Source organism: Anguilla rostrata, chromosome 1 (genome assembly GCF_018555375.3).
Source record: "Anguilla rostrata isolate EN2019 chromosome 1, ASM1855537v3, whole genome shotgun sequence".
NCBI lineage: Eukaryota > Metazoa > Chordata > Actinopteri > Anguilliformes > Anguillidae > Anguilla > Anguilla rostrata.
In genome coordinates, this window is record NC_057933.1 from 23,355,699 (window position 1) to 23,383,511 (window position 27,813).

Below are 27,813 nucleotides of genomic sequence, written 5' to 3' on the forward strand. Positions count from 1 at the left end.
GGTAAGTGATGACACAGAGCTGGTAGCTGGTGACCAGCTAGAACTAGGTTTGTGAAAAATGAGCTGGTAGCAAAGGTGGAAAGACCAGGGGTCAGAAAGTAAATGTCATGCCATGTGTTTCTTCTATGCATTAACTCAGTCAGCTGATTTCACTCATTAGTTCTACCTCCTTGGTAAAAAAATATTCGAATTAGCAAATTCAGGTGATTGGAACTGAGGAGCACTTTTACTTTCTGAAGCTGGACTGTCCACATTCTGGCTGGTAGTTGGAAGCTGGTGACTAGCTAGAGCTAGGTTTGTGAAACAGCTGGTAGCAGGATAAGCTGGTTGCTGGCAGCTGTTGACCAGCAAGAGCTATGTGGCACATCTGGAGTCAAGGTCAAGTACATTCAGCAAGTATATTGAATCTCAATAACAATCAAAACAGCTACACCTTAGGCTCAATATTTATTTGGAATTTTTTTCAAGGTTTGAAATGTCAGAGCTAAGTAGCAGTTTTTCTTCAAACTAGCCTACAGGCACACTACTCTAAAATGCACAGAACTGGTTAAATATGTGAAAATATGCAACTCAAGATTTACTATTCAAAATAGTGATTCTAAAAAAATAGTGAAACTAAGAAATGTCATTGAAAAGTGTTTGATTGAAGCCAAAGGTCTTTCTAAGCTACAAAATAAATGCTTGTGTCTTTATTGCCAAATTTACTGAAAATTGTTCATAGCATAACCAACAATACAAGTTGGTATTGGCCTATTCTTGATGTCACCTGTGTTGAATCTGTTTGTTCTAGTAACACTAAATACATTTTTATATATCTGTATCTGGCAGTAAAATTGCAGTACCAAGCCTAAACTGTCATATAAATCAAAAACTAACTTTGCAGTGAATGTTTGTAATAAACAGAAAGAACCTAAATCTACACTCTTCAAATAAGAGATCAACTTAATGTGAATTTATCAAATTGTGTATCTTGACTTCTGAGCTACAGTAAGCTGGTTGCCAGCTCTTACATGCATGCCAGCAAACCAAACCGAACAAGCTGGTCAATCAGCTCACTTAAGCTGGTCCACCACAAACTAGCTTGACCAAGCTGGTTCATCAGTTCAAAAAAGTTTGTCTACTAGCTAAAGCTTAGCTTAGCACAATCAGGCTGGTATACTAGCTTAGCTTGACTGGACCAGGCCTGTACACCAGCTCAGCCCACCTTGACCAGGCTAGTACACCAGCTAAGCCTTGTGTGATCAGATCAGGCTGGTACATTAGCCCAGCCCAGCTTGATCAGGCTGGTACACCAGTTATAACCAGCTTGACCAGGCTGGTACACCAGCTTAAACCATCTTGACCAGCGACATGTCTAAGCTGGTCTTAAAATGGATTTAGCTGGAATTTACAGCAGGGTAGGGCAGAGCGCAGTAGTAATGCTATATACAGTAACGTATATAGCATTACTGTAAATTCCCCATATATCCATAAAATCTTGCTTTATAGCAGATTTTACCAGTCTGTACCTGCACATTTTTTAACCTAATAAATTCCTTTCAGACCCTAATGTGAATATTGCTCAGTAGGCTTCAGTGAGTGAAGTGAATTAAATTGAAAAGACTAAATGCTACATAGGTTTGTTACACATCTTTTACATTTCTAAATCTCATTTTGTTATTAATAATCCTGAATATGCTTAGTAGTAATGCCAAGTAAAGTCTGTTTCATGGGCCTTCACTTTACACAGAACAAAATGTATAATCTCTTGATAAACCAAGCAAAGATTTCTTTTTAAAAAAACCTTAATTATGCTCAGCCACAATTTTGTATATCTAATTCTACAGAATGTTTTAATAATGAATAAAAATAGGCTGGTTGAAAATAAAGCACTGTCTGGTAATACGATTATCCGGTTAGGAATGAGTGTTTACATCATTGTATCCCACAAAGACAAGCAAAGATTATTCTTTATTCTGAGGCCACTATAATCCGCCAGACTCAGATAGGAATTTTCCATTAAGTTTTATGACATGCAGTGACGGATCGGCCTCTCTGTCCTCTGAGAGGATCTTTCTTTGTTGTGAAGGCTGACACTTTCCAAAATGCTAGTCTATGCAGAGATCATTTATGTCATAGAGAGGGCAGTATTTACTTCAAATTAAAATGACACACACCCCTTTTACAAACCTGGTGCACACAAACACACACACACAAACATTTTGGAAGACCTTTACGGAAGGTGATCTGGGTAATAGCTACAAATTTTTCGTTCTATTAATTCATATTTATCGTTAAATATATAAATTGTTTTTAGGAGATATTTAATGCAAAGTGAAAGTGATTGATTATAATGGGAAACTGAGAGATTATGAAAGACTTTTGATGGCTGTGAAAGACTGTGGGAGAGTGTGAGAATTTTTTTTTTTCCCATGTGGGTGAGGGAGTGCTGGGCACAGAAGCCAAAAAACCATGTCCAATACACCATTCTTCGAGAGAGAGAGAGAGAGAGAGAGAGAGTGTGAAAGAGAGAGAGAGAATTTGACATTGAATAAACCTTTAGCCTGTAGTAACACATATACAACAAAATTGGATAAATCAAGTTCTATCTTATCGCATATCACATATTCTAAAATGGATGGCACAGCACACCTAATTACCAGTGTAATAATCGTGGTCTCCGTGTGTAGCTTAAACACTTTCCCCCACACCCCCACCACAAAAGACTGTCTGCCAAGATTTCACCCAGAAAAATTCTCCATTTCACAGAACAGAGGCTTCCGAGATAGGATTTAAAAGGGCATCTAAAGGAGAATGTTAAGAAGAAAACCACTAAAATAATTTACATTAATTTTAAGTGGTGTCATTTGGGAATAATATCTACATGCCTAAGGCAGGTTTAAATTGCATAGACTTTCTCTGCGAAGACACACATCTCCCTGGTGTCCACATTGTCTTGGGGTGGGGGGGCTAGGGGGCTGGGGGTGGATCTCTGGAGAAGACCCTCCACCCCAAGCCCATTATCACTGAGAAATAATGATGGAGGAACAGGGTGTTTTTAAATCCTGCTCAGAAGTAATCAGCTTCATCCTCACACAATACAAGCAATTGCCAGCAGTGGTCTTTACCAATTTAGGTCCCGGGTACAATATGCATGCTCTGTGAATTGTCCTTCAGTTTGAATAATATCATTTGTCAGGAGTAATTTCTTTTATTGCTTGCACAGCATTTTCGAGTAATTTCAGAACCTGATTAACTCATAGTGTTGTTGAGTTAAGAATACACAAAACACCTGCTTAAAACTGTCATTGAAGGTTAAGGACAATGGCAATGTAGTTAATTTAAAAAAAACCTGCTTACTCTCAACCGCACAGGGGGTGTATACACTACAAGGACAGGAGTACATGCTGGACCCAGGCATATTTTTAAAGTTTATCCCTCGTTGCTATTTCGTGTTTCTAAAAAGGTTCTTAAAGGACAGAAATACAATGCCATGTAGGGGACAATGTCCTGGTGTACAAAAAAATTATAAATATTCAGATGTTCAAAAAAACAATTTAAATATTCTGTCTGGCTGCCAAAGAGCATATCTCGGAGACACTGGGTCACTTGATCCAGGGGGTGCATGAGCAGTGGAGAGAAGGCAGTCAGCCAGGGGACATCACAGCTTGGCAATACCCTCCAACCTTGGTCTGGCACCGTCCCCAAAAACCGGTCCAGGTGACAGGCCAACTTGCGCCCACGTGGGTGTCCGCCCCCCCCTCCCCCCCTCAGCGCCCAGGCCAGGAGCGGGCTCATTTGGGGGTGGGGACGCCTCTCTGGGGACGCTACTCCACGTTAGCCACCTGTCTGCCTGCAGTACAATGAGACACATGCAGCCCGGTAGCCAGGCTTACCAGGAGAGGTTTGGGACTTTTGTGAAATAAAAGTAGAGTTGATTGGAAAGGGTAAATGTCAGGGCCAAGAGCGGCTGCTACTTTTAGTACGCATAAAACAGTTTTTCGTTTTCTATTCAAGGTTCAAGGGAGGGTAATGCCATGGGCAATGAACGTCTCGGTATGTTTCTGCTTACAGGGTGAGCGAAGGGGGGAGTTGTATTACATGGGGCGGACTCATTCATACTGGCTGTGACAAGGGGCTAAAGAAGGAAACTGAGGTGCTTTTAATGGGAGACCGGGGGGGGGGGGGGGGGGGGTGGGGCTGGCTGTATCTAAGTACCTGTATCTTTACCAATGCGTATGCCCTTACCTGTGTCTCTGCCTCTGTTACACCTGTCTCTGTGTCCTTCTGTTTGCCACTGTCTCTCTGCTGATGAAATCCACCCCTCGGGGCCAATAAAAGACTCCTCTCACTGTTATTTATGGCCAATAACACGGCGAGCCACTCGCTGTCCTTGTCAAGAGGAACTCAAACGGATCGCGACAAACGTTTACGTGCTGCAGTCGCTACGCGTGCCAGTGCCGACCGTGGCTGGCAGCACCACAGGGCGGCACTGAAATAGCCATAGCCTCTCTGCAGTCGACTGGGTGAAAAGATGCGGCAGTTGGCAACGTGCGCTTCAGGGGTTTGTTTGCTTGTTTGTTTGTCTGTGCCCTCTGGAGTTCATGGACCTCGTATGGGAAGTTCGGGGTGTGAAAAACCCATTTGGCAAAGTGGAATGGGAGTTTCCGTGGGATGTTTTAAAATCGCGTGTGCACCAGTGCAGTGATGCGGTGGTATTGAGACAGTGAAAAGGCAGGGTCGAGGCAGTGTCCTTGGTTGTGTGCAAGGCCGGTCATGATGCTTCCTCCATTCTGATTTCACTCCTCTCTCCTCCTCCTCCTCCTCCTCCTCAACGGCCCAAACTCCCAACGTGTCCAGAAAATTCCTCCGTCATGGCAGCGATGATGTACGGCGGGCCTGGTTGGGGAACGGGCCCCGCGGCATTTAGGCGGATCAATACATTTGGAGAGACCCATCCTGCATCCTAAACCACAGAGCCCGCTCTCCCCTCAGCAACCCTCTGTTCCACACCCCCCCCCCCACCACCCCACCACCCGAAACCCCCTTTGCATGCCATGCCTGTCAGCACATTCCGAGACTAAAAAAAGCATGGAGTCAGCATAGTCGAAGTTGCCATGGAGCAGGGGGACCCGTTCTAGAATGCCGCTCCCAGGGTTCTAACGGCGGAACGCGGAGAGGATGATGGACGATTATGACGAGGCGGGCGACGCCGATAATGATTCCAATCGCGTCGATATTGAAAAAAGAGCGGGGTAATGTGTCCTGTGGGCAGCTGTTTGCATTACGAGTCTTAAAGTCACACTGACTGCGGCTCAGGGGCGAGAGCGCGAGCATCGATCGATACCCAACGACTGATCTGCCTCATTGCGCCAGTGATTAACGAGACCCAGCAGCCCTGCCAGGCATAAATAAAACATGAAAACAGAAAATTATTAAGCCAAATGAGGGGAGATCTATTTTCTTCTTAGCGCAGGCGTTTTTTTTTTTCCTTGGCGAAAGGGAATTGTTGATGTATCCAATTTGAGGAACCAAACCGAAGTGTAATTTGGCTTTGTTGTGAATTAATGAATTAATCAAAGGCTCCGGGGCTGGAGAGAGAGAGAGAATAACCCAGACGACAAGCTACGAGGAGCTAATACTTAAAAAAGAAATACAGTCCTATTTCTCTGTCTAATTTTTTAACCGATGCCGCGAAGGCTTTCCCCACTCCAGCCGCCCTTGTTTTGATTTGATTGAGAAAGATTAATTTTCTCTTTGATCTTCACATTACAGACCTGGCTGTGCAACAGGCTTACAGATGGGAAGCCCAGCTTAAGGACAGCTTTTAAGGCATTAGAAGAGAAGAAGGCCAAGGGGCAGTAGAATCCAAAGAATAAGAGAAACATTTTTTTTGACATATGAAGCTCTTGTTCTTTGGACCTCCCATTTCTGATATGATTTCACTGGTCCTTGGCCCTATCTCTAGGGGCCGAGGAATCATTTCATAAATAGGAGATCCGAAGAATGAGAAAACATTTTTTTAACAAATTGTGTGAAGCTCTTGTTGGTACTCCTGACAAACTGTTGAATGGGGTAAGATGTTACAAAGTTTTGGGGGGCTTAAGATGACACAATAAGTCACTGACATGTACCATTTCATTTTTCATTTATAACATTGAATTACCAGCATGAAACAGAGATTTGTTGAAGCCCCCTGTCTCCCTGCCCCCCACCCCCCCCCCCACTCCTTCCCAGCACTCTTAATGGGGGACTATTTGGTACCTGGTGATTGTGCAAATAATTGTCCTGACAAGCAAAGGAGCTGCACTCTACCCACTAGACATCTTCAGATCCTTCACCGTCAAATCACCAGACCACTGCCCTGGCTTTAACCGCATCCAGGAGAACGAGTTGCAATGTAGGAAAGATCTGAAGAAATGTGGTACCTCTACTTGTGGTCCTCCTTTAGTCCACAAGCAGACACGGCCTTGGTATGGTTTAGTTTAGCCTGAGAGAGGACATGCAGCGACAGACTCAGTGAAAGGATACAAATGCAGTTTCGCTGTATAGAGCAAAGTCTTTTCATTGGTCAATACGAGCCTGTGAATGACAGCAGCAGCCTCGTCTCAGGTGTGGCTGATGAATCCCGATTAGCCCACTGGTGCTGAGCGTGTTGGATGATGAGAGCTGGGCTGGACCCACACCAGAACTGGCTGCAGGGTACCACCTCTGATCATTTGTGTTAATTACATATCGACAGGAAGTAACTGATCCTCTGATGGCAGTGATTAAATAATCAAGGACACCGGCCGCGGACACGTGACCGGGTTGCTGCCAGCTCACACGCACGGCCAGATTCGTGCACCAACACCCATGGACAGAAATGAGGGAACGCTTATTAGGATGTCCATTGCTGAATTCAGCTGCTCCTACACAACTGGGCAAAGACTGAAAGAGAATGAGTCAGAATCACAAACAACACACAAACACCTACAAAGTCTTTATTTCACACATTTTGTTTTGAACCTGCTCCTCCTTTTTTGCAAGTGGTGGATGGAAGGGATTGAATAGACACAATTTTGTGCAACTTCAGTGTGATCCCGTATTCTTTCTCTCATTAACCACTGACCCTCCTCCCATTCCCTCGTTCCTGTTCCAGAGCAATCCTGCTCCTTTTACTGGAACATGGAATGCTGACTCGGATAGGTTTGTGCTCTGGGGCAAGTGTGGGGCTAGGGCTCGCTGCCTGTGAAAGCCGACACCGATTGTGTTTCTCCTAATTAAACCCCACCTGACCTCGGTGTTGAGAAATCATTAGCTCCCAGCTGTAATCATCGCGCTGCAGCTCTTGCGTTTCGTTTGGCTCTATTTGCATTTGGGAGCTTTCCCCGCACATTCAAAATTAAGTGAAAGCTCTGGGCAGGAACTGAAAGCCATCTAGGGCAGGGTGGTTTGGGTTCTCCCTCCACTTTCCTGTGCTGCTGCACCAGAACCAGGCTGGCCGCTTCACTCTCAACAGAACCAATCAGGGCCAGTCGTGCTTGACCGGAAGATTAACACATTCCACCTGGAGAGAGCACGCTGTAACTCACGGCTTGACCTTAAATCGACCGCACCATGATTGCGTTTTCCCCGCTGCAAACTTTTATTTAATGAGAAGTCAGATTCATGCTGAGAAAAGGCAGATAAGCTCTTCACATAAGAGAAAGACGGTTACTACAGCAATGTGGGTCAAGCCCCATCCTCTGTCCAGTATTGAAGTGATTACTGTGGATCCACGTTAAGTTGGTGATTGATTTAATTTTATATGTAATAGCAAAAATCTGCTGAATAAATAATAAGTCAGGAGATTACTTAGAGCACAGGCTTTGTTTGTTCAATACGGACACATTTTTGGATAAGACCAAGGTGTTCCTAGTGGAGCACGGGGAAATAACCATCAATCAATAATATCCAGCAGGTCCTTTGTCCATAGTCAAACACCAATTGTTTTATTTCTGAAGACAGTTCTCCAAACTAAGGAATACACAGTGAATTTCAGTGATTCAAAGAAGTACTATTCTTGTACAAGATCCATTACATGCTACCCGTATGTACATAGTGCATAATGAAGTGTTTTAAGACTCACTTTTTAAACACAAAGAGGAATTTCATTCTAAATAAATATGCCATTCAATCTGGCCATCTAATCATCCCTCATTTTATGTAAATTCCTTCATATCTACCTCAGCTGATGTGTGGTGAGTGTTCTGGTGTAAAATGGCTGCCCTCATTATCCAGACGGAGGCTACACATACCCAACCATTAGTGGTGGTTGGGATGTGTGCAAGCCACCCCTGCATCCACTAAAAAGTTCTTTAAGTGCTTTATTCTTGAAAAAGGGTGAAAAGCCTTATGTAAATGAAATCCGGTCATTAACTGATGTCCTTGTTACTAAAATAAGGGGAAATTAAATGCAACCGAAATTGATATTTATCTGCTTAAAATCGTGTTCAGTCACATGCTTCAGAAGCACGAACAATGTATAATCATTAAATTACTTCTCTCATTAGTAATTAAGTTCTTTGTCATTTTAACTTGAACTTTTCCTTTCCTCATTGGCAGCTGCCTTATTTGCTTAATGAGTCGTTGCTTAGCAATCAATTCTGTGTGCAAGTGGCATCATACATGCCTGTTTTAATCCGTATCCACGTTAGAATAGGCAAGCTGAACAAGTAATGCAATTACCTTCAAGACAAAACAGCTACTGTATATATGGAAACATAGGTTAGCATATTCATTCATGCACAACAGATTCACGAACTTGGGTGAAAATTTCAGTTGCGACTGAGGGGATTACAGACTGCCTGTCTCTGTCATTTGTACACACATACACACACACACACACACATGCTTGTGCACAGAGTGGCAATGAACAGCCTTTAAAAAGCCTTGTTTGAGTATATTATTTTATACATGCACTGATTGCTCACAACCAAGCTGCTAACAAACCTAATTGGACATATGTTGTGTACAGCTCAGAAGCTTGAGCGGTACACACCGTGGACATTCACCTGAGGTTTGCATTTAGCATCCCATTAACTCAAAATCATTTTCTATTTTCATTTATGTATATAATTAAATAATCCATGCCTTTTTAAAATCATTATAACCACTGTGTAGAGAAATTAATTACACCAAGGAACCTTCGTGATAAGAACTAATAACTAGTTATTATGGCTAACTCTTTTCATTGCAGTTAAAACTTCCCTCATTTTATCACAAAAGAACAAAGTGCATTCTGGCGACAGATTTTGCATTAAAGCAATTTGGAATATTCCAGAATGCGTAATAAAGGGTCTGACTTCTGTGTAGCTTAATTTGACAAGATTAATTATACAATTAATTCAAAACTCTCCTCAATTATGTGAAAAAAGACTCGCTGCCTTCTTAAAGTGACCTTTCACCTTTTGCTAGGCGAGGAGACTGATAAGCAGAATTTCAATTGAGGCAAGAGAAACACTGCATATTTTGCTTCCATTTAAGCCTGCTTGAAGGACACCTCTTTGCACCTTATTATTTTTAATTGAAACCAGACTTGGCAAATGCACGTGTAAGAGCCGTCGGACAAATGCATAAAGTTATTATTACATTGCAACAATTTTCATGGATTTTATATCCCGGTTAGTGTTATCAATATTCTTGATCCATGTTTTGTCTTCAGTAATTAAACAACATAATAATTAATAAGTAATTGTCACCTTTGTTTGCATTACAATGACTCAAAGCAAATTTGGATGTTTTTAGAAAGGACAAATTTATTATCCTTTGTTGTTACAAAGTTTAATTTAGGACAAAAACAGCTGTTGTAATAAGAGTAACCAGGTCACCTCTCTCACAGTGTGAAACAATGTGAGAGATAAAGGAAAACAAAATGGCCATCCTGGGAAGGACGCTCACAGCATTAAGTTTACTGCAAGCATTACAGATCAATCTATGTGCAGATCGTGTGCTTCCAAAAATTAAATTCCCAGCACCTTTGCCTTCTAGCAATAAGCATCTGATTAAACATTCACCAGATAAAATTTAATGGCATTAAAAGCAAGATGTGTGCAATTTGTCTGTGCTTTCCTGAATGATGAAAAATGCAGGTGAGCTCCAAGGTTTGATTGGGATTGGGGGGGGGGGGGGGGTGGTAGACATCTGTGTGTAAGCCAAGTAACTTTGCATCCATTGATTTTTTATGGATTTGACATTTGCTTCTGTTCATTTATGGTAATTGTGACACTGGGAGGGATGGAGGAAGAGCGGATAGCTCTGCTGTTCTTTGGCCACTGTCAGCTTCTTCTTGTCTTCCAAAGCCTGGGGGAGCTTCAGGCCCATAGTCAGCAGTAGCCTTAACCTACAGCTCCCACAGCAGTGACTGATTATAAATCAGCCCAAGTGTTTCTGTTGGTCTTCACCAGGCATGCTACAAGGCCACAGCCTGCTGTAGCAGGAGAAGGTGGCGACATGAACTTGCTGCTACAGCAGGTCTGGTTGTACTAGCTCTAAATAACAGTCATTCTTCCTCGCTGCTTCATTTTCAGTTACATTCGATTTAGCCTCTCTTCATCTTCTGCTGTTGCTTTCACCGGGGAATACATGGCAGTCATCCAGTTCCCGACCCACCTGAGAGTTCTTACTCAATCCTCACCTGGTTGGTGACTACACTGGGCACCATGCCACAGCAATGAATAGAGAAAGCGCTATCTACCTTCTGCTACAATGTTTACTTCACGAAGAGGCTCAGATGGTCCTCATGTTGTATCCTACTGCTCTCTCATTGGTTCAGCATTTTAAAGGGTGTTACAGGAAACATGACCACTCTAAACCCATCCACAACCAACGGCCATAGCAGGCCTGACAGATTCTCTGAGCTAGACGTCTGATAGCCTGTAAAGGGCTGGATGTGTAGAGGACACTGAAGCGCCCTCAAAGGAGTCTGCTTTGCCAGCACATTCAGAGCCATTACTCCTGCTCTCTCTGTGCCTCGCGAAACATGGGATTTGAAATGAGGCTGACCTTAATTTGCCCGCTAGTGCTGCTCTCAGAAATGTGTAACCCCCGAGGCAAAGGCCTCTCACTACCCACCTGAGGATCCCGGACATGTCAATGCTTTAATTTTGCCGGAACCTGCCTTTCTGAAACCGGACTGGACAAGAAGAGACCTGCTGGCCCGCGCTTTAAAAAACCATCTATTTCGAGGTGAAAACAGGGCTCTAATTGATTCGATGCTCTTTGACACAAAGGGACTGGGCCAATCGAAGCTCGCGATGTAGTGTTGAAGAGGCATGGCCATGACTTCACAATAATTAAATAAATTTGTCAGACTCCTTTTTTGTCAAAGCGATTCTTCCTTTGAGTTATTTTTTCAGCAATAACAGCTCCACACAGCTAGGCCAGATACACTCTGATTCTCAATGATCTCTGAAGTTTTCTGCTGTAAAAGAGTCTTCAGCTTGACCACACAAATGACTGCATTTGACTTGCACCTTCAGTGCCAATAATTCTGAACGTGACCATGAACGTCAATTTCTCCTGATGTCCAGTTCACTAGATTCCTTAAATCTAACTATAATTCCATCTTCTGTATTTTAGGAGGGTCTTCACATGACACCACTCTTTTTTCCTTAAGAAGGATTTAGCACATACAGTAAGTGACAGAAATGTCTGCTGCCATTATACAAAAGTTGAGAGAAGATGCATATTTAAACAACACATAAAATTGGATAATTTACTATAAGCCAAATTCAGCGTGGAGATGCCACCAGACATGAATAAGTCATTTTATGTTGAGTTATTAAGCTATTTGTTAACAATAAATATACTAGCGGCATCTCTGGAACCACAATTTTAGAAATATTTTTGTGCTTTTTAAATTTTTAATGTTCAGATATCATCTTGAAACAAAGAAGTTTAGCTCTAATTGACTCCTCAGGCAGTGGTATTTACATATTCTGTGTACTGTTGAAGCCTGGGCTCTTGGAAGTGTACTTGTTACAGTAATCACATATGCCTTATACTTTTGGTAATCCTGTTTTGGAGCCTGCCGCTCTCCCCCTCCCTCTTATCTCTCTTTCTGTTTCCCTTCTTTCTTATCATCTTATTATTCTTATCATATATATTCCAGGGCTGTTGTGCTTGCATGAAGTTGAGCCACACATACAACATCTTAGTGGGCCACACTCCAGCAAGATGGCTATCCCACAAGCACTACAAACAAAACAGGAAGTGTAATGGTAATCCAAAATGAACTTCTCTCTCTACAAAAAGAATCACTATTGGACCCCCCTTAATAGTATAATTGAACATGCAGACCTCATTCATGTGGGTAAAAGTTTGAAAATAATCCTAGGACAAGTGAAGTGTGTAGGTGGACACAGAACAAACTGCTTTCCTTTCTGTGATTTCACACTTTCACCTTTTTAAGATTATTAATAAGCCATTATACTGAATTCTGCTTCACATTACTTACTGTTTCTCTTATAATGTTAAAAAAAGAAGTTTGTGTGTACCTACAACTCAGGGCATAGCAAAATAAATGTATGGCATGTTCTGTGTGAGTACAAATATGATTTAAAGGAATTTAAAAACACCAAAAATATATTTTCAAAATCTACAGTGGATAATACAGCTTTCCATATCATCATATGTGCATTGATAAGTGGGCTGTTCCTGTGATTATGACAAATCAGACATGATTGACTGAAATAAAGAATGCCATCCCTGTTCAAAAGTAGAAGTACATGCACATCACTGTTGGAGACAATTCTCTTTCAAATCAACTAGTTCTGCAATTCAAGTAAAAATCAATTCATTCATTTAAAAATGCCAATTTAGTGAATTGAATAGCAATTCATTTCCTGACCTGACTGAATGAAAATTGAATTGATGCCAACCCTGATATACATCGGTGTTCAAGCTCTCCGCTACCTGTCATTTCCTTATGCATTTCAAAATCTGCCATCTATACATCCATGGGAATGTGTAGATAATAGTGTTCCTATCCTTTAACATTCTTGAGGTGAGCATACGAAAATAAATCAAGCTACATGGGCCATTTCAGAATTGCAGGTATATTTTGCATCCACTGGATTAACCATTTGCTATTTTAAAAATTAAATTGTTCAAATAAAAATAGCAAATTATATAAAATATCCAGAGTGTATTCCTGCTTCTCATCCAATGCACGCTGGAATAGGCTCCAGCACCCTCCACAGCCGTGCTCAGGATAAACGGGCATAGATAATGGATGGATGGATGGAAATCCAGAAAACTGTGTTTTTAGGCATGCCATGTGGCACTTGGTTTGAGGTCACCACATGGAGCTGAATTGCAAAATAGTGACAAACATCAATTCTGTTACTGTCGACTCTGTTGCGGCTTAATGGAAACAGAGTTGATGATAGGTAACTATCGTTAAATGTTTCTGAATAAAATGAATGTATTTTGCATTACTATAACTAGTGATGGTTGGATTGAGGTTTCATGAATGTTTTAGGGTGGAGCTACACTCAGCTGTCACTCATTAACTTGTTTGAACTAATCAAAAATATTTCTATCCACAGCTAATGCAGTCATTAAGCCAAACCATTGATTTACTGATGCTATATGGTAGCTCCTCCCATTTTTGGTTCAATGAAGCCTCACTCCCCCATCAATAATTATAAGCATACTGGAATATAACTAAACAATTAGCACATCTTCCCATTCAAATTACAATTCTATTAGAGGGACATAGCACTGTCAGAAGCTGAAAAGCAGCAGTGATACAGGTGACGACTTTGCATGTAGAAGATTGGCTATTGAAGCTGCATTGTGTGATTTTGCGAGGGAAATCTGGCAACTTGTTTGTAAAAACACAATTAAGATTTAAGGTGCTTTTTTAACTTAACAATGTAGCACGTTGGCTAGTGACGCATATCAATTGCAGATAATGCTAGCTATTTAACCTGGCTAACAGAATTTTATTCATTGCATTTTACTGAAAACAACTGATATGAGTATTGATTTTTAGTTGATAAACCATGCTTCCATTGTTAGTGTTAGCTATAAGCTATATTGGCTAAAAATGTTTCATCTATGCCAAAACTATTATTCAGCAAAATATCAGCCGATTTCAAAGACAAACTTATAAAACGATAACATTAAATGCCCTACATTGCCTAATAATATATCCATCCATCTATATAGAACAGTTATGTCATGTGAACAGTCTTGAAACAGAAATTTCCTATGTGTGAATGGGGAAAACCACTACCTAACCCAGATATTTGATCCCAGCAATATTATGGGTTCCATGTATGAAAGGGACTTTAGTTAACTTAAAAGTTTGTGCTCAGATTTTCAAAAAAGTTTCAGTCAGTGGCAAAATTTGCTTTTATGATAGTTATTTCAGCTCTTGTATTAACATTTCTAAGATCTGTTTGTCAACTCTGCTACACATATCGACTCTGTTATATCACTGTCAATGCTGTTTTTCTCATGGTTTGGCTCTCAAAAATATCATTAGATATGTCATGAAATTTGAAAATTTGATCAGATGCTTTATCATTACTAACATTTTTACTAAATGAATTACCAGAGCATGTCATTCATTTTTCACACATGTTTAAAAAATAAAAATATACCATGGCAACTTTTTGATTAAATTGGTTGATTTTTAAATTGTAAAACAAAATGTCTTTATCTGGTTAGCCTCAGCGTATAAAGAATAGATGTGCAGACAAAGGTTTATAAGGAAATTCATTTTTAAAACCATATTAGCCTACATTTTTTAACTACATATTTCACTAAATTTGTGAATTGACAAATTTGACACATTGACACATTTTCCATTTTGCATGTTGATTTTCATGAAAATCTTTTAAATTGTACAGGGTTCAGCTCAGTAATGATTAAACATGTTACATTTAAAATGTATTCCATGAGAATAAATCAAATTTAGTGGAAAAACAACAGTTTTTTTTGTTTCATTTCTGAACAAGAAATGTACCCACAATTCTGAAACAACCCATACATGACTACTGCAACAAACATAAGTTGCAACAAATGGATTTAACTAAGTGGGTTGAATGTTTCCTTTAACACTAAAACATTCACTGTTATTTGCAATTATTAAGACAATACTACCTCAATTACCACAGTTACTTCTACTACTGCAATAAAAGGGGCCATCGCAAAGTGCTAATGTAGTAAAGCACAGCTAAGTGACATTAAAGGCAGTTGCTCTGACATAAAAGCATAATTTACTCTTCCTTCTATTTCTAATACCAGCAATTTGTTCCTCCAGACGTCACACATGAAGACACCTTAGTCTTTTTAAATAATTATTTCATATCGTAATTATTATAAAATGATACTTCAAGAGAAATATCATTTTAAACATTAAAGATATATTCAAGATATATACCTCTCCAGTAAACCCACAATGCAGGTCATCATAGATTCCGCAAGATAAAGACAACATTTGAACAGTGCAGATATATGAATTTTAACTTGGTGAAGGCTTTCATCAAACATGTTATCATTGGTGATGCAAAGTCTTATTTTTGCATCCCCAGTGATAGAATTTGGCTGGAGGTCACAGTTCTGCCTCGATGCCAAACACACAGAGAGAGATAACCTCCATGAGTGTACCAAATTAATTATTTATTTTTTATATTGACGTTTTTAATTACAAAGCTTAATTGGGAAGCCAGAGCAGCGGCATGCTTTTCAGTGTACAATAATTAATTCATATCAAACAATCGTTAATGAATGTTAGAGTTTTTAATTGCCGCTCCCTCCTCCTTCTTAAATTGACCTGGTATGACAAACGCAAGTGTCATAGCTGCTGCAGCTCTTTACACATTCTTCAATCAGAGAAAATCCATTTCACTGAAGCCATGGTGCAAGGAAGAAAAAACAAAAACAAATTAAGTCCGGATTTCACTTTGTTTGCTAATTAATGAATTGAGATATACATTAATTGTAGCACAAGAAAAAAAGGATTGTGAATATTACTGTCTTATAATGACATATGATATTGAAGTAGATTACATATTTTGCATAGTTGTGGTTCTGTACATTAGCATATCAAAAAGGATTGTGGCCACTTCACTGAGAATGCAAATATCAGATTTTCTTAATCAATTTTATAATTTGCATAACAATCCCAGGCTATTTTTGTCTCCATGTTATATTCAGTTGTTTGGCTTCCAGTAATTTAAAAATATAAAAATACTAGTCAGGCTGTTGTGATAATATGCAGGGGGTTTATCTAGGAAGCAGCATTGTTTAGAATTTGAAGATATAGCCTTAAAACCAGAAAGTTGTGAGTTCAGATCCTGAATGGGTGTTGCATTCATAAACTGAAGGAATGAATAGTATTTGACCCAATAGCATCAGACATACAAAATGAATATTTGAGTCCTCTGTAATGATCTATTTTGAGTAAGCAACAAGCCATTATTTAAAGCAATGCAAAAAAAAACACAATGACACTTATAAGGAGGCAGCTGTGTTCCATCAGACATGGCTCATTGTTGATCAGATTTATCATACCATAGAAACATCATTTAGGTCAGCAATTAAACAGTAGATGTCCCAAACACAATATTGCACAATAAAACCTTTGTGAAATATGACAGTTCTACGCCTTATGTGCAAAACACCAAACACAAGGCATGCCTGTAGAACCTGCATTGCATTTTGTCCTCAGTAACAGATGTTATAGATATAAGGCAAAGTTCAACCAGGACGACTGGAGTGATGTGGGATGCAGTGAAGGGAATTCATTAAGAGTCTCAAAAGATGAAAGAGAATACCCAGTTACTCAACTATAATAATAATAATAATAATAATAATAATAATAATAATAATAATAATAATTGTCATGCCAGTTGCCATGTCTCATAGAACTGTAGGATACATTCGGATTAAAAACAATTAAATACTATATGCATTAAAATGCAAATAGGCCTATCTTAATTCATCTTTTTCTCGCCTGTGGCTGTATGACAACTGCCAACTCCAATAGAATTTTGCTTTGCTTCATTTTGTCCCAATTTGGCTATACATTTGGCGGATATTAGTGGTAAGCAGTTTTCTCTACACAAGAAAACGACTCAGATTTCACATAGTTACGTGCACACCAGAACTTGGAGAGGTGAATGTCACTTCTGAAGTTTGCACAAAGCATGTTTCCTTTTCTTCTCTTTGAAAAGCGTGAGCTCGGAGAATACGAGGAGGTTACAGACGGCCCTCTTTTGCATGCAAATCATAACTGGGTTTCTCATTAGCATTAATGCATGAGCAACTCGAAATGCTTTTAATTTCCAATTTTAGCGAGCAAAGGGGTAATTTGTCACTGTCAGAGCTAAACCCTAAAACGGCCGCGGAGAGAGGGATCCAATGACTCCCCTCTAAATTAGACTCGTAGAGAAATTTCTGATTGGGTAATTGGCCGACGTGCTGTTAAACCGAGTTGCTTTAGAGGCGTAAATAATCCCACGCACGTGCAGGAAGAAAATGGTCTGAAACTCACCGCTTCACACTGTTCTCCGTCTCCGGTGTGTGAAGTCGTGTGGGTGTGTTGTATCGTCACTCTTGAACTGCTGTAATAGCTCTCGCTCGCAAAAGCGGGTTAGTAACTGTCCTGAGCAAAAAGCTCACTCTCCGCAGGCTGCCAAATTCATACAAAAAGCAAACTGCCCCGGCACAGCTCAGCGTTGTACCCGTTAAAGCAGATTTTAGGATCTAAATAAATACTTAAACTATGTTGCGAGCTGAAAAGCCGAAGTTTTTTTTTTCCTTTCAGAAAGATCATCGAATAGAATAGCCTTGTAAACCCTAGATAACTAAGGACTAATAGGAACAAGTTGAAAAAAAGAGCATCAAAACTATTATCTTTGTTGACCCTTAAAGAACATTATTCCTGGAAACCCACTTTGCTGGGCTCATTTGAGGTACTGATAAACCACATACATTCAGCCTTGCTTTTGTCAAAGTTATCTATAAAACTATGCAAATCCTGCCCTCAAGTGTTTCTATGTGTAAAATTAAAAATCTAGCCTAGCATCTACATGCCCTGACCTTCAACTTGTCAGGCCTATAATCTTGTGGTATTATAAGACTCTCATACAAAATAGCAGTCTCCTGGGATTTAGTCGTTACCCTCATGATTGAGATATGCCTGTTAATTTCTATGGAAGGAAGGCCCAATGAGTAGTCCAATTATGTAAGACATGTCCTCCCAATTTCCAGGGATATGATTCACTAATAAACTAATGTTTAGTTACTTATTTTAACAAGTCATGATCTTGAGTAGGTGGTGCTCCAATAGGAGACAGAGATTCAAGCAAACTCAACTCTTGACCTATACCAAGCACTGGATAAAATTTGGCAGACCCAATCAGACTTCTGGAAACTCAGTCCTACAAACAGTAACTTCCCTTTCCAGAGGATCTAAACCAGGGATCTCAAACTCAAGTCTTTAAGTGCTGTAGTCTGTCCTGACTTCTATGTTTTTTCAGGCCATTAGTGATACATTTTAGTCATAGATGGTTGTGCGGTCATGTTTCCAGGTTAAATAGGCTACTGATGGAAAGAAAACCACAGAAACTACAGACACTGTTGGCCTCCAGGACTAAGATCCCTGCTCTGGAGTGTATAGCTGGTATCATGACTATACTCACATCCATCCATCCATCCATCCATCCATTATCTATACCCGCTTATCCTGGTCAGGGTCACGGGGGACTATACTAAATTATATTCCCAGCATCCTCTTTATGTGGAATAATTGAGTGATATCACTTAATAGATTAGCTTAGATTAGATTCAACTTTATTGTCATTGCACAGAATACACGTACTGAGACAACAAAATGCAGTTAGCATCTAACCAGAAGTGCAAAAGAAGCAGTAAAGTGCAGAAAGGTGTATGTACATATGTATAATATAAATATAGAATATGGAATGAAAAGCTAAGGTATATACAGCTTATTACTAAAAATGATCTTTGCTAAATGATCGCTATCACTGGTTAAAGCTCCTTTTTGTAGGAAACAAAGGATGTAGGCACACAACAGCATGTAATCAGCATTAACAACACTGAAAATCCTTACTGAAATGGTTGTTAGCTCGCTACATACTAAAACACTTTTACAGTTAAGCAATGCGAACATGTATCAGTTGCCTCATAAAATAAAATCCCAGTCAGGGGGAGTATTAATTCATGTTTCCAAATATGTTGCAACATAAATACATTAAAGCTCGCAAGTAATTAATGAAATATGTGCAGACTGTTTTTCTTCTTATTTTCAGCTCAGAGTATTTGCTGTTACTTAGCCACTGAAATTGTTGCGTACAGTAGTACTTTTGTTATTACTATCAGACAAATCAGTGATAGTATTTTAAAATGCAAAATGAAATATCTTAAATTCAAAACAACTAAGAAATTTTATCAAAACACAAATATGGTTTAAGTGGTATTGGAGGATTGAAATGGTCTTAGAGCGCCCTCCAGTGGATCTTTCTGCCTGGCACATGGTTCTCTGGAGCTATATATGAGCAATTCTATCCACAAATTACTCTTGACTACGTCCACTTTTAGCATAAAGGAAAATTTACTTCACTTTGACCCTTATGCAAATCTCTATAATGCTTTTATTAAGTATTTAGCAGTGTAGTTTCAAGGGCATAAAAATAAGCATTGAAACACATTTGGACAACAGCACTGAGAATTTCCATTACTCAGCCAATACAGAGAGGCAGATAAGGACGAACCCACATTATTGTACAAGCACATGAAGAACTGGCCATATATATTGCTTGCAACTCAATCTATGGGGAAGCAAAATAGATTTTAAAAAATTTGAATCATAATTATAGAAGCATTTAAAGAAATCAATGAAAGCATATACCATTTGCCCCACTCTGGACCTAAAAAACAGTAGAAACAGTAATTCCCTCTTCACACTGCTAGTGAAAAAGCAAAATAAAATAGAAACCACATTATCTCTGCTCAGATAGTTAAGTCCTAGATGATGTGGGTTTATTCATTTTAACAGCAAACGCCTACTTTGTGAGTAAAACAATGTGTGCCACTATATTTATAACTGTGTACATTTATAAATCACAACCAAATAACCTATTACCTGCCAGCAAATTTAACAACTACAAATCCAAGGGATGAAAGTGGTTTCCACTTTGGGTAGAAAAAGGCATGTACACGTTCTTAGGAGACCAACACAGCGTATATTTATCGCACAGTATCTGTCCCCACAAGCAGATATTCCACTGAAGCATCTGAGAGCAATATCAGAGGCCCTGGTCTGAACCTACAGCATGCTGGTCCCTAATCCAATGTACCACACTGCAGCTGGATTTCACAATTGAGCAAATTTAGGCCTCCTGGGTGATACATTCCCCTGAGGCACTTGTTCATGGTGCGTTGTGCACCTCATGACCTGGAAGTGATCATGACCACCATAGCACCAGCTGTGACTGCTTGAGAGTCCCCTGGGGCAATGTAACCAGCAGGGGGTTCCCTCCGTTTTGCTAGCCCCTCATCTGTACAGTTGCTCAGCCCTGCAGCAGACTGACTCTGGGCGCACTGCACTCCATGTTGGAGGCAGCAGAGATGAGGTGGACTTACAAAAGTGTCGGGCGTTCCAAACTGGTTGACAAAAAGGGAGACATTTCAAAAAATGTAGAAAAAATCTCTTTTATGTTTTCCAACTCATTCATTTTAAGTAGAACAGCCTTGTAAATTTGTGTCACAGCGGGTGTGCTAATGCATTTCTGGGGGAAGGCGGCTCTGAAATGGTATCAACTGGTTTGGGGTGCTCAAAGTTGGTATAGACTTGTTCGGAGCACTTGTAGTTGGTATAGACTGACTCCGGGTGCTCAGAGTTGGCATAGACTGGCTTGAGGTGTGCAGAGTTGCTATAGACCAGGTTGGGGTGCGTGGAGTTGGCATGGACTAGTTTGTGCTGCTCTGAGTTAATGTAGACTGATTTGGGGTTCTCTGAATTGGTATAAACTGGTTCAGGGTGCTCTGAGTTGGTATAAACTGGTTCAGGGTGCTCTAAGTTGGTATAAACTGGTTCAGGGTGCTCTGAGTTGGTATAAACTGGTTCAGGGTGCTCTGAGTTGGTATAAACTGGTTCAGGGTGCTCTGAGTTGGTATAAACTGGTTCAGGGTGCTCTGAGTTGGTATAAACTGGTTCAGGATGCTCTGAGTTGGTATAACCTGATTCAGGGTGCTCTGAATTGATATAAACTGGTTCAGGGTGCTCTGAGTTGGTATAAACTGGTTCAGGGTGCTCTGAGTTGGTATAAACTGGTTCAGGATGCTCTGAGGTGGTATAAACTGGTTCGGGGTGCTCTGAGTTGGTATAACCTGGTTCAGGGTGCTCTGAGTTGGTATAACCTGGTTCAGGATGCTCTGAGTTGGTATAAACTGGTTCAGGGTGCTCTGAGTTGATATAAACTGGTTCAGGGTGCTCTAAGTTGGTATAAACTGGTTTAGGATGCTCTGAGTTGGTATAAACTGGTTCAGGGTGCTCTGAGTTGGTATAAACTGGTTCAGGGCTAGAGGCCAGCATGCTGTCAGTTTTTGGATCGGAACTGCTAAAGTCATGCATGTCTATTAAACCTGGACCATGATGCACTACTCCGTATGACTCATCAGACTGAGCTGCTGGAGAGGAGAGCTGAGGGGCGTATGCCTGGACGTGACGCACACCTTCCAGAAGAGGAGGCGGGGTAGAGAACCCCATCAGAGGCTCGTCGGAGGGGTTTACAATCGGTTGCGCTGACACTAGCGTTCTCTGCTGGAGCTTGATGTACAGGTTGGTCTTTGCCTTGGACTGGACCCAGCTTCTCGTGTTCCTGTCCACGGCGTCATCGTCATACTGTTTCATATCAACGTAAGCCTTCTTCTGCAGTGTTTTCCACTCTTCCACAGTGAAAATCTGCAAATGGATATTAGAGAGGTGTGTGTGTGTGAAAGAGAGAGAGAGACAGAGAAACAGAGATGTTTTGGTGACTGTGAATTACAGGAAAGCACTAGATGAATGAATGGGTTTCACTCACGAGGTTGAGCGGAAGGCGGGCCGGGGGCCGGTAGATGGATCTGAATGCCCGGGTTAGGAGGAGCAGTGCAGATATGAGAAGTAGGGGGATTAATAACCCCACACTCAAGCGCTTGACCAGCTGCAGGTGCCTCTGATCTGTGAAGGAAAGGAACACGACCAGCACGTGTCACTTACAGCCTTCTTCATGTATACGTGGTATCATAATACATAATACGGTAGCCATATTAAAATATTACATTACATTACAGGCATTTGGCAGACGCTCTTATCCAGGGCGACGTACAACAAAGTGTATAACCATAACCAGGAACAAGTGTGTCGAAAACCCTAGAGAAAAGTACCGTTCCAAGTGTAGGGAACAACCGCATAATTCAACTTGGACCCTGTAGGTTAAACTGATTAACACTAGCACAAACAAGAACAGCAGCAACGCAGTCTAGGCAAAAATACAAGCAGTAGTTAAGACGAGTGCTTTAACTGAGTCAACTACGAAACAGCTACCCAGTTACAACCATAAGCTTACGGTCAGTACTACTACACATGACATGTAGCAGATATACTACAATACACAAAACAACAGCTATTTTGCTTGATCTCCTGTACTTCTCCTGGGAAGGGATGCGGAATTGTCCATTTCAGTGAAGGCGCAGGCCTCTCCCTCGGCTGATTCGTAATCGTGATGGGTGTACTGGGAATGGCTCATCCAGATCTTGGAAGACACAGAAACGCAGTACTCTGTCCCAGGAACCAGGTCTTCCATCCTGTCAGTATGAAGTGCTGTTGTCCTACTAGATAATGTCTATCAAACAAAAAAGTGAGCATTCGTGACTAAAAACATTTATTTTAAATGGTATTCTTCAGACCAATCTTGAAGTGGGGTGATTTAAAAAAACAAAAACAAAATATAAATATTACAATTAGAATATGACATTTGCCTTACCAGTCAAAATATGTGATATAAATTTTCTTTGTATATTTAAACAACACCAACTCCCCTCCCCTCAGATATCAAAATCCATTCTGTTTGTATGTGGTGTATAGTGTATAGCGTATAGTGTATAGTTAGCGGCTCCATTGTTTCACTGTCATCAGCACTCACAAGGCCATTTCTTTGTTTGTAATGAATCATATACTCCATCTTCTCCACGTCTGTGTAGTTCTCAAAAGATGGGTAAATATGCACTTGCATAGAATTTGCCTCTGGAACTAGGTGAATTCTTGGAGGATCAATTGTCACTGAAAAAAGAACAAAAAACAACATTCACTTTTCCCAAATATGAATATAAATACACAAATAAAAATTGCCTGAATCAATAGCTATGCTTCCGTCAGGATGTTGCAGAGTATTCACCTTGGGACACTTCAAACGCCTGCTTGTACTTGCACACAAAACAGCCCAGCACAGCTAGTTTTCAGATTGGGCCAGTCACACAAAATTTTGACAGGACAGAATAAATTCACACTATTGTAAAGGTACCTTTTGACAATACATAAAATTATCACATTATATGATATTTGTAACATTCTGTGATATAGGTCTGTGGCTGTTTGGTAAAGGGGCTCATGTTGTCCACAGGATGTTGTGCTAATCATGGGACTCAACTTCCATGATTAGCACTAAGGGACATGTCCCTTTTCTTTAATTTTAGTTGCCAACATTTATGCCTGCAGTGTGTTACTGCTGCAGCTTTTGTTTCTAATGGATTGTAATTCACAGTGACAGGTGTGTGTAAGGAGAACTGCTGTGGAAGTTTTGTGTCTGTGGTGTCCTTTGGTCTAAAGGCAGCCCTCACAGAGCTACACTGACATGTCAGGTTGTGTACTGTACAAGAGCAAACAATGAGATTTGGAAGAATAAACAGTGGAGTTTCCTCTCACCCATGCATGTGTGGACAGAAAACTTTCTTATTTTACACTGAGCTTTACATTTTTTTATCTGGGTCAAGTACCAGCCATCTAGCAGATAGGGGATATGCACATACACTTTCATACTTTTAAAGTTGATCAAGAGGTTGTTTCATGTCAAATTTTGCATGCACAGTATTTTGCGTCATTCATGTATACAATAATGCCATATATTCAGTATACGGTATGCACTGTATACGGTATGGTATGGTATGCATCTGCCTGCCATATATTCATGCATACATAAACCTTGAAATGCCTGATATCCCATATGTTTCTCCACAGAAACAGATGGAGACACAGGAAAGTATACTTGGTTCTGATTGGCTTATCTTACTGTCCATATGTGGAATGGACATCTTAGCCTCCACCCAATCAGACTCAGTGCTGTGACTGACAGCCCTCACACGGCCGCACATCCAGTGTCCCTTATGCGTTATGTCCTTTGTGAGGTCACACTGCACCAAGGAGATGTTCCAACATTCTTTTTTCTGTATCCATCTTGAATCTCCATATCTAAAATTAAACACATATATAATATACAGTACATGTAACTTTATACAACATACATGTATATATACACACACACAAACACACACACAACCACATGCACACACTCACACACACACACACACACACAATACAATGATACAATGTTGAACTGAATAATACTCACAGTTTATACTCCACCTGATACAGTGTTTCACTGCTATTTCCTGTGGCTGGTTCCCACGTAAGGAAAGTCATCAGGTTTTTTGATGAGAGTTTCACTGTGTGAGGTGTATGAAGAACACAACCTTCGAAAGATATGCAATATGCAGAGACATTTTTACAAGGTCACAGGAAGCAAAAAGTAAGTTCCTAATACTAAACTGTTCTGAAATCCAGAATGTCCACACTGGCACAAAATAATTTAGGAAGAAAATTTCAATTACAGAAAAAAAAACAGAGATCGCTGGCAACCTTGGAGACTTCTGGGCCACATTCAATCCCATAACTTTAAAATAGCAGAGAAAGCACTTCTGATTTCATCATGCAGCAGGGCGTTACACCTACACATATGTCAAGTTGGTGCATAAATACAACCAGTCTTCAGGGAGGTGTGGCATAGTGTCACATTAGAGTATGCTTGCTGCATGCAACATGGCTGCCACACCATGTGACCTGAGGCCACAAGATGAAATTTAGGTTGAATTTGGTGGTGGTGATATTATCTGTACAAACTAGCCCACCAGCTGGACATGGTCTTACTGGCATGGATGCTATCTCCAACCATCTTGCTGCCAGCTTGACCATCTCAAACCAGAACATTTAGTATATTAGTATTTCTGTGGGTTTATAATAAAAGAAGGGTTTTTGTAGAAGTACTCTACTGTCCTCTAGTGGAGTGATCATAACTTTAGGTATATGTTTGAGTGAGTGTTGGGAGCAAGAGTGGCAAAAGTGTGCACTTGAAGAGCTACTTGATTTGGAGGTTATGATATTATTATTATTATTATTATTATTATTATTATTATTATTATTATCATCCAATGTGCTGGAGTAGGCTACAGAGCCAAAACAACAAGAACTAGGTCACTGTATAAATATGTACAGACAGCACTGTATGCGCCTCCAGATATTCCTTCTGGAGTCCATTATGTTCAGCCCATTATGTAAGCACCAACAATTTCAAGCCTCAAGATTACGTGCCATCACAGGCTTATTGTGTGCAAGTGGAGCACTGTTTTAGAAAGTTTGGGAAACACTGGCAAGCTTTTTGGGGTGTGTCCACCAGGCCACAAAAAATAGGTAAAATTTTATTCTACTTAAAAAGGTCTTTTTTAGTGAAACATGTATGCAGAGCATGCACTTCTTTAAAACTTTTATTATACAATAGAGGGGATTTATAAAAATTAAGGCAAAACTATTTGTGTGACTGCTGGTGAACATTCCTGGCGAACCTTAACTGAAATTGATTATTCCTGACAATTCTAATAGGCCAGTACTCCAGTACCCAGTGGTATACACCCTATTATGTGTATAACCATGTAATTTAACTTAATTTACACAACTCAGTGATGTATACAGCATGAGGCTTGCATTTTTGAAAATAGCTAAAAATGTATTTTGGAGCATATTTATTAGTTATGCACAAGCACATGCACAATCCCTTATTCCTTAGCTATTTTGAAAGTACCCTTCCCAAGGACCAGACCTGAGATACTGCTAAACCTGTGCTACCTTTTCCCCTTGCTTAAATTTGTCAACAACAACAACAAAAAAAAATGATTGAATGATTAAAAAAAAAAAAGTTTGTTTTGTGTCCACGTTGGCTTTGGAGTAATCAAAACTGTACCATGCCTGAGTTTAGACAAACCCAGCCATATGTGTCAAAAGTATTTCCAGTTGGGCAAGGTGGCAACAAAAAAAATCCAAAATGAGAAATATCTGAGACAATAAATAAATAAATAAATAAATAAATAAATAACAATAGGTTTCACACCCGTTGGTATTGGAAGTCTAATAAGAAGATATTGAATTAAGACATGCTTCAAACAATGCAGAACACAAGAATATCCTCCACATTTTGGCATTTGGATCACACTGCCTTCTACTCTTCGTTGTCAGAAATGTTGGCAAGTGCTACCTGAGGCCAGGGACAAATCCCTCAGTCACATTCCTTCAGATGGAGTTTATTCACCTGAAGTTTCCTTTGGAAAAAATAACCATTCTATTTTATTCTGTTCTATACTCAGGACAGAAAAGTTTCAGAGCTAGAGCTCCGCTTTCGAGCAGCAGCTGTTCGAAGTCACTTGACCATACGGATCAAACTACCGCTTTTGGTGAAACTGAAACGCATACATGACCGTCATTCATTTAAACAGCTTAATGTAATTATTGATCCGCATCCTTAAATCTTAAATTGGTGATAAAACCTCCTTTAAATGCATATCCCCTAATGATAATACATGCGGATACGATACATTTAAAGGTTTTTATGACATGTTTATATAATTGAAGGCATTTAGACCATTTTAAAGCCTAAGTGTCTTAACAGGCGGGGTTCCCTTTAAATTTGCCATCTGTAATTTGTATAGTAAATACTTGTTTACAGTAAATCAACGATTGGGTCAGTTCATTAATATGTTCGTTTTTCTTATTAATATTTGGCATCATTTCAGATTACTGTAAATATTTTCCTTTCACTGATTTAAGCACTTCTTCAAAATTAACATAATTAGTCATTATCATTAATAATATCACCTACCTGCATTTGTTATCAGAAGGAGCAGAATGACAAAATGAGAAATCATGGTGGTCTTGGTTTCACTGGGCTCTGACAGGTACTGATATGGAGAATAACTTCCTCATCTGAAACATTTAAATGCTACACTTCCCTACTCATTGACGGTGGGCTTGTCTGTTAGATGAGGATTGCTAAGAAATGAAATGTTGAGATTACATGTAAATACCTTAAAAGGGACACCTGTGGTTGGTTGGTTATTTTGTGTACACCCTCTGCTTGTCAACCATTCTGCTCATAATACCTGTGCTTCCTCTTTGCTGAATCTGATAAGAGCAACAGACAAAGTGAAAATGGAAATACAAACAGAATATTATAATAGAGTGGAATATATGTATTGTATGAATACAATCCAAACAGAAAAATAGCTCACTGCAGTTTTCTTCTTGTTCTTTGTCTTAATAATAATAATAACAATAATAATAATAATAATAATAATAAGGCTAGGCTTACTCTTAGTCTTATCAGATTCATTTTGTTGATAGATAACTTTAACATTTAATATCCTACAATCAAACAAAAAATATCTCTTCAGAATGTTCTCTTTTTTTATAAG

At 39.9% G+C, this 27,813-nt stretch overlaps 1 protein-coding gene and 1 long non-coding RNA gene across 2 annotated transcripts; both read right to left on the reverse strand.

Moving 5' to 3' along the window:
* Positions 1-3,055: 3,055 nt before the first annotated feature.
* LOC135241793 (uncharacterized) lies at positions 3,056-6,568 on the reverse strand. Its single transcript, XR_010326112.1, has 2 exons — positions 6,408-6,568; positions 3,056-4,878 (listed from the first exon to the last, which is right to left on the reverse strand). It is a non-coding gene; the product is annotated as an uncharacterized LOC135241793 (long non-coding RNA).
* A 13,040-nt stretch (positions 6,569-19,608) lies between these two features.
* On the reverse strand, positions 19,609-27,369 carry LOC135252500 (adhesive plaque matrix protein-like). Its single transcript, XM_064330632.1, has 7 exons — positions 27,222-27,369; positions 24,648-24,768; positions 24,309-24,487; positions 23,166-23,302; positions 22,670-22,865; positions 22,065-22,201; positions 19,609-21,943 (listed from the first exon to the last, which is right to left on the reverse strand). The coding sequence occupies exons 1-7, from the start codon at positions 27,265-27,267 to the stop codon at positions 20,744-20,746; spliced, it is 2,016 nt and encodes a 671-aa protein (XP_064186702.1). The 5' UTR covers positions 27,268-27,369; the 3' UTR covers positions 19,609-20,743.
* Between the last annotated feature and the right edge of the window lie 444 nt (positions 27,370-27,813).

Bases quoted from the DNA above. Each gene is read 5' to 3' on its own strand.
- LOC135252500 (XM_064330632.1), bottom strand. From the start codon at position 27,267: ATGATTTCTCATTTTGTCATTCTGCTCCTTCTGATAACAAATGCAG. The intron at 24,769-27,221 runs GTAGGTGATATT...TATCTTTCGAAG, and splicing joins CCTTCTGATAACAAATGCAG to GTTGTGTTCTTCATACACCT. The intron at 23,303-24,308 runs GTAAGATAAGCC...TTCTTTTTTCAG, and splicing joins GTCCATTCCACATATGGACA to TGACAATTGATCCTCCAAGA.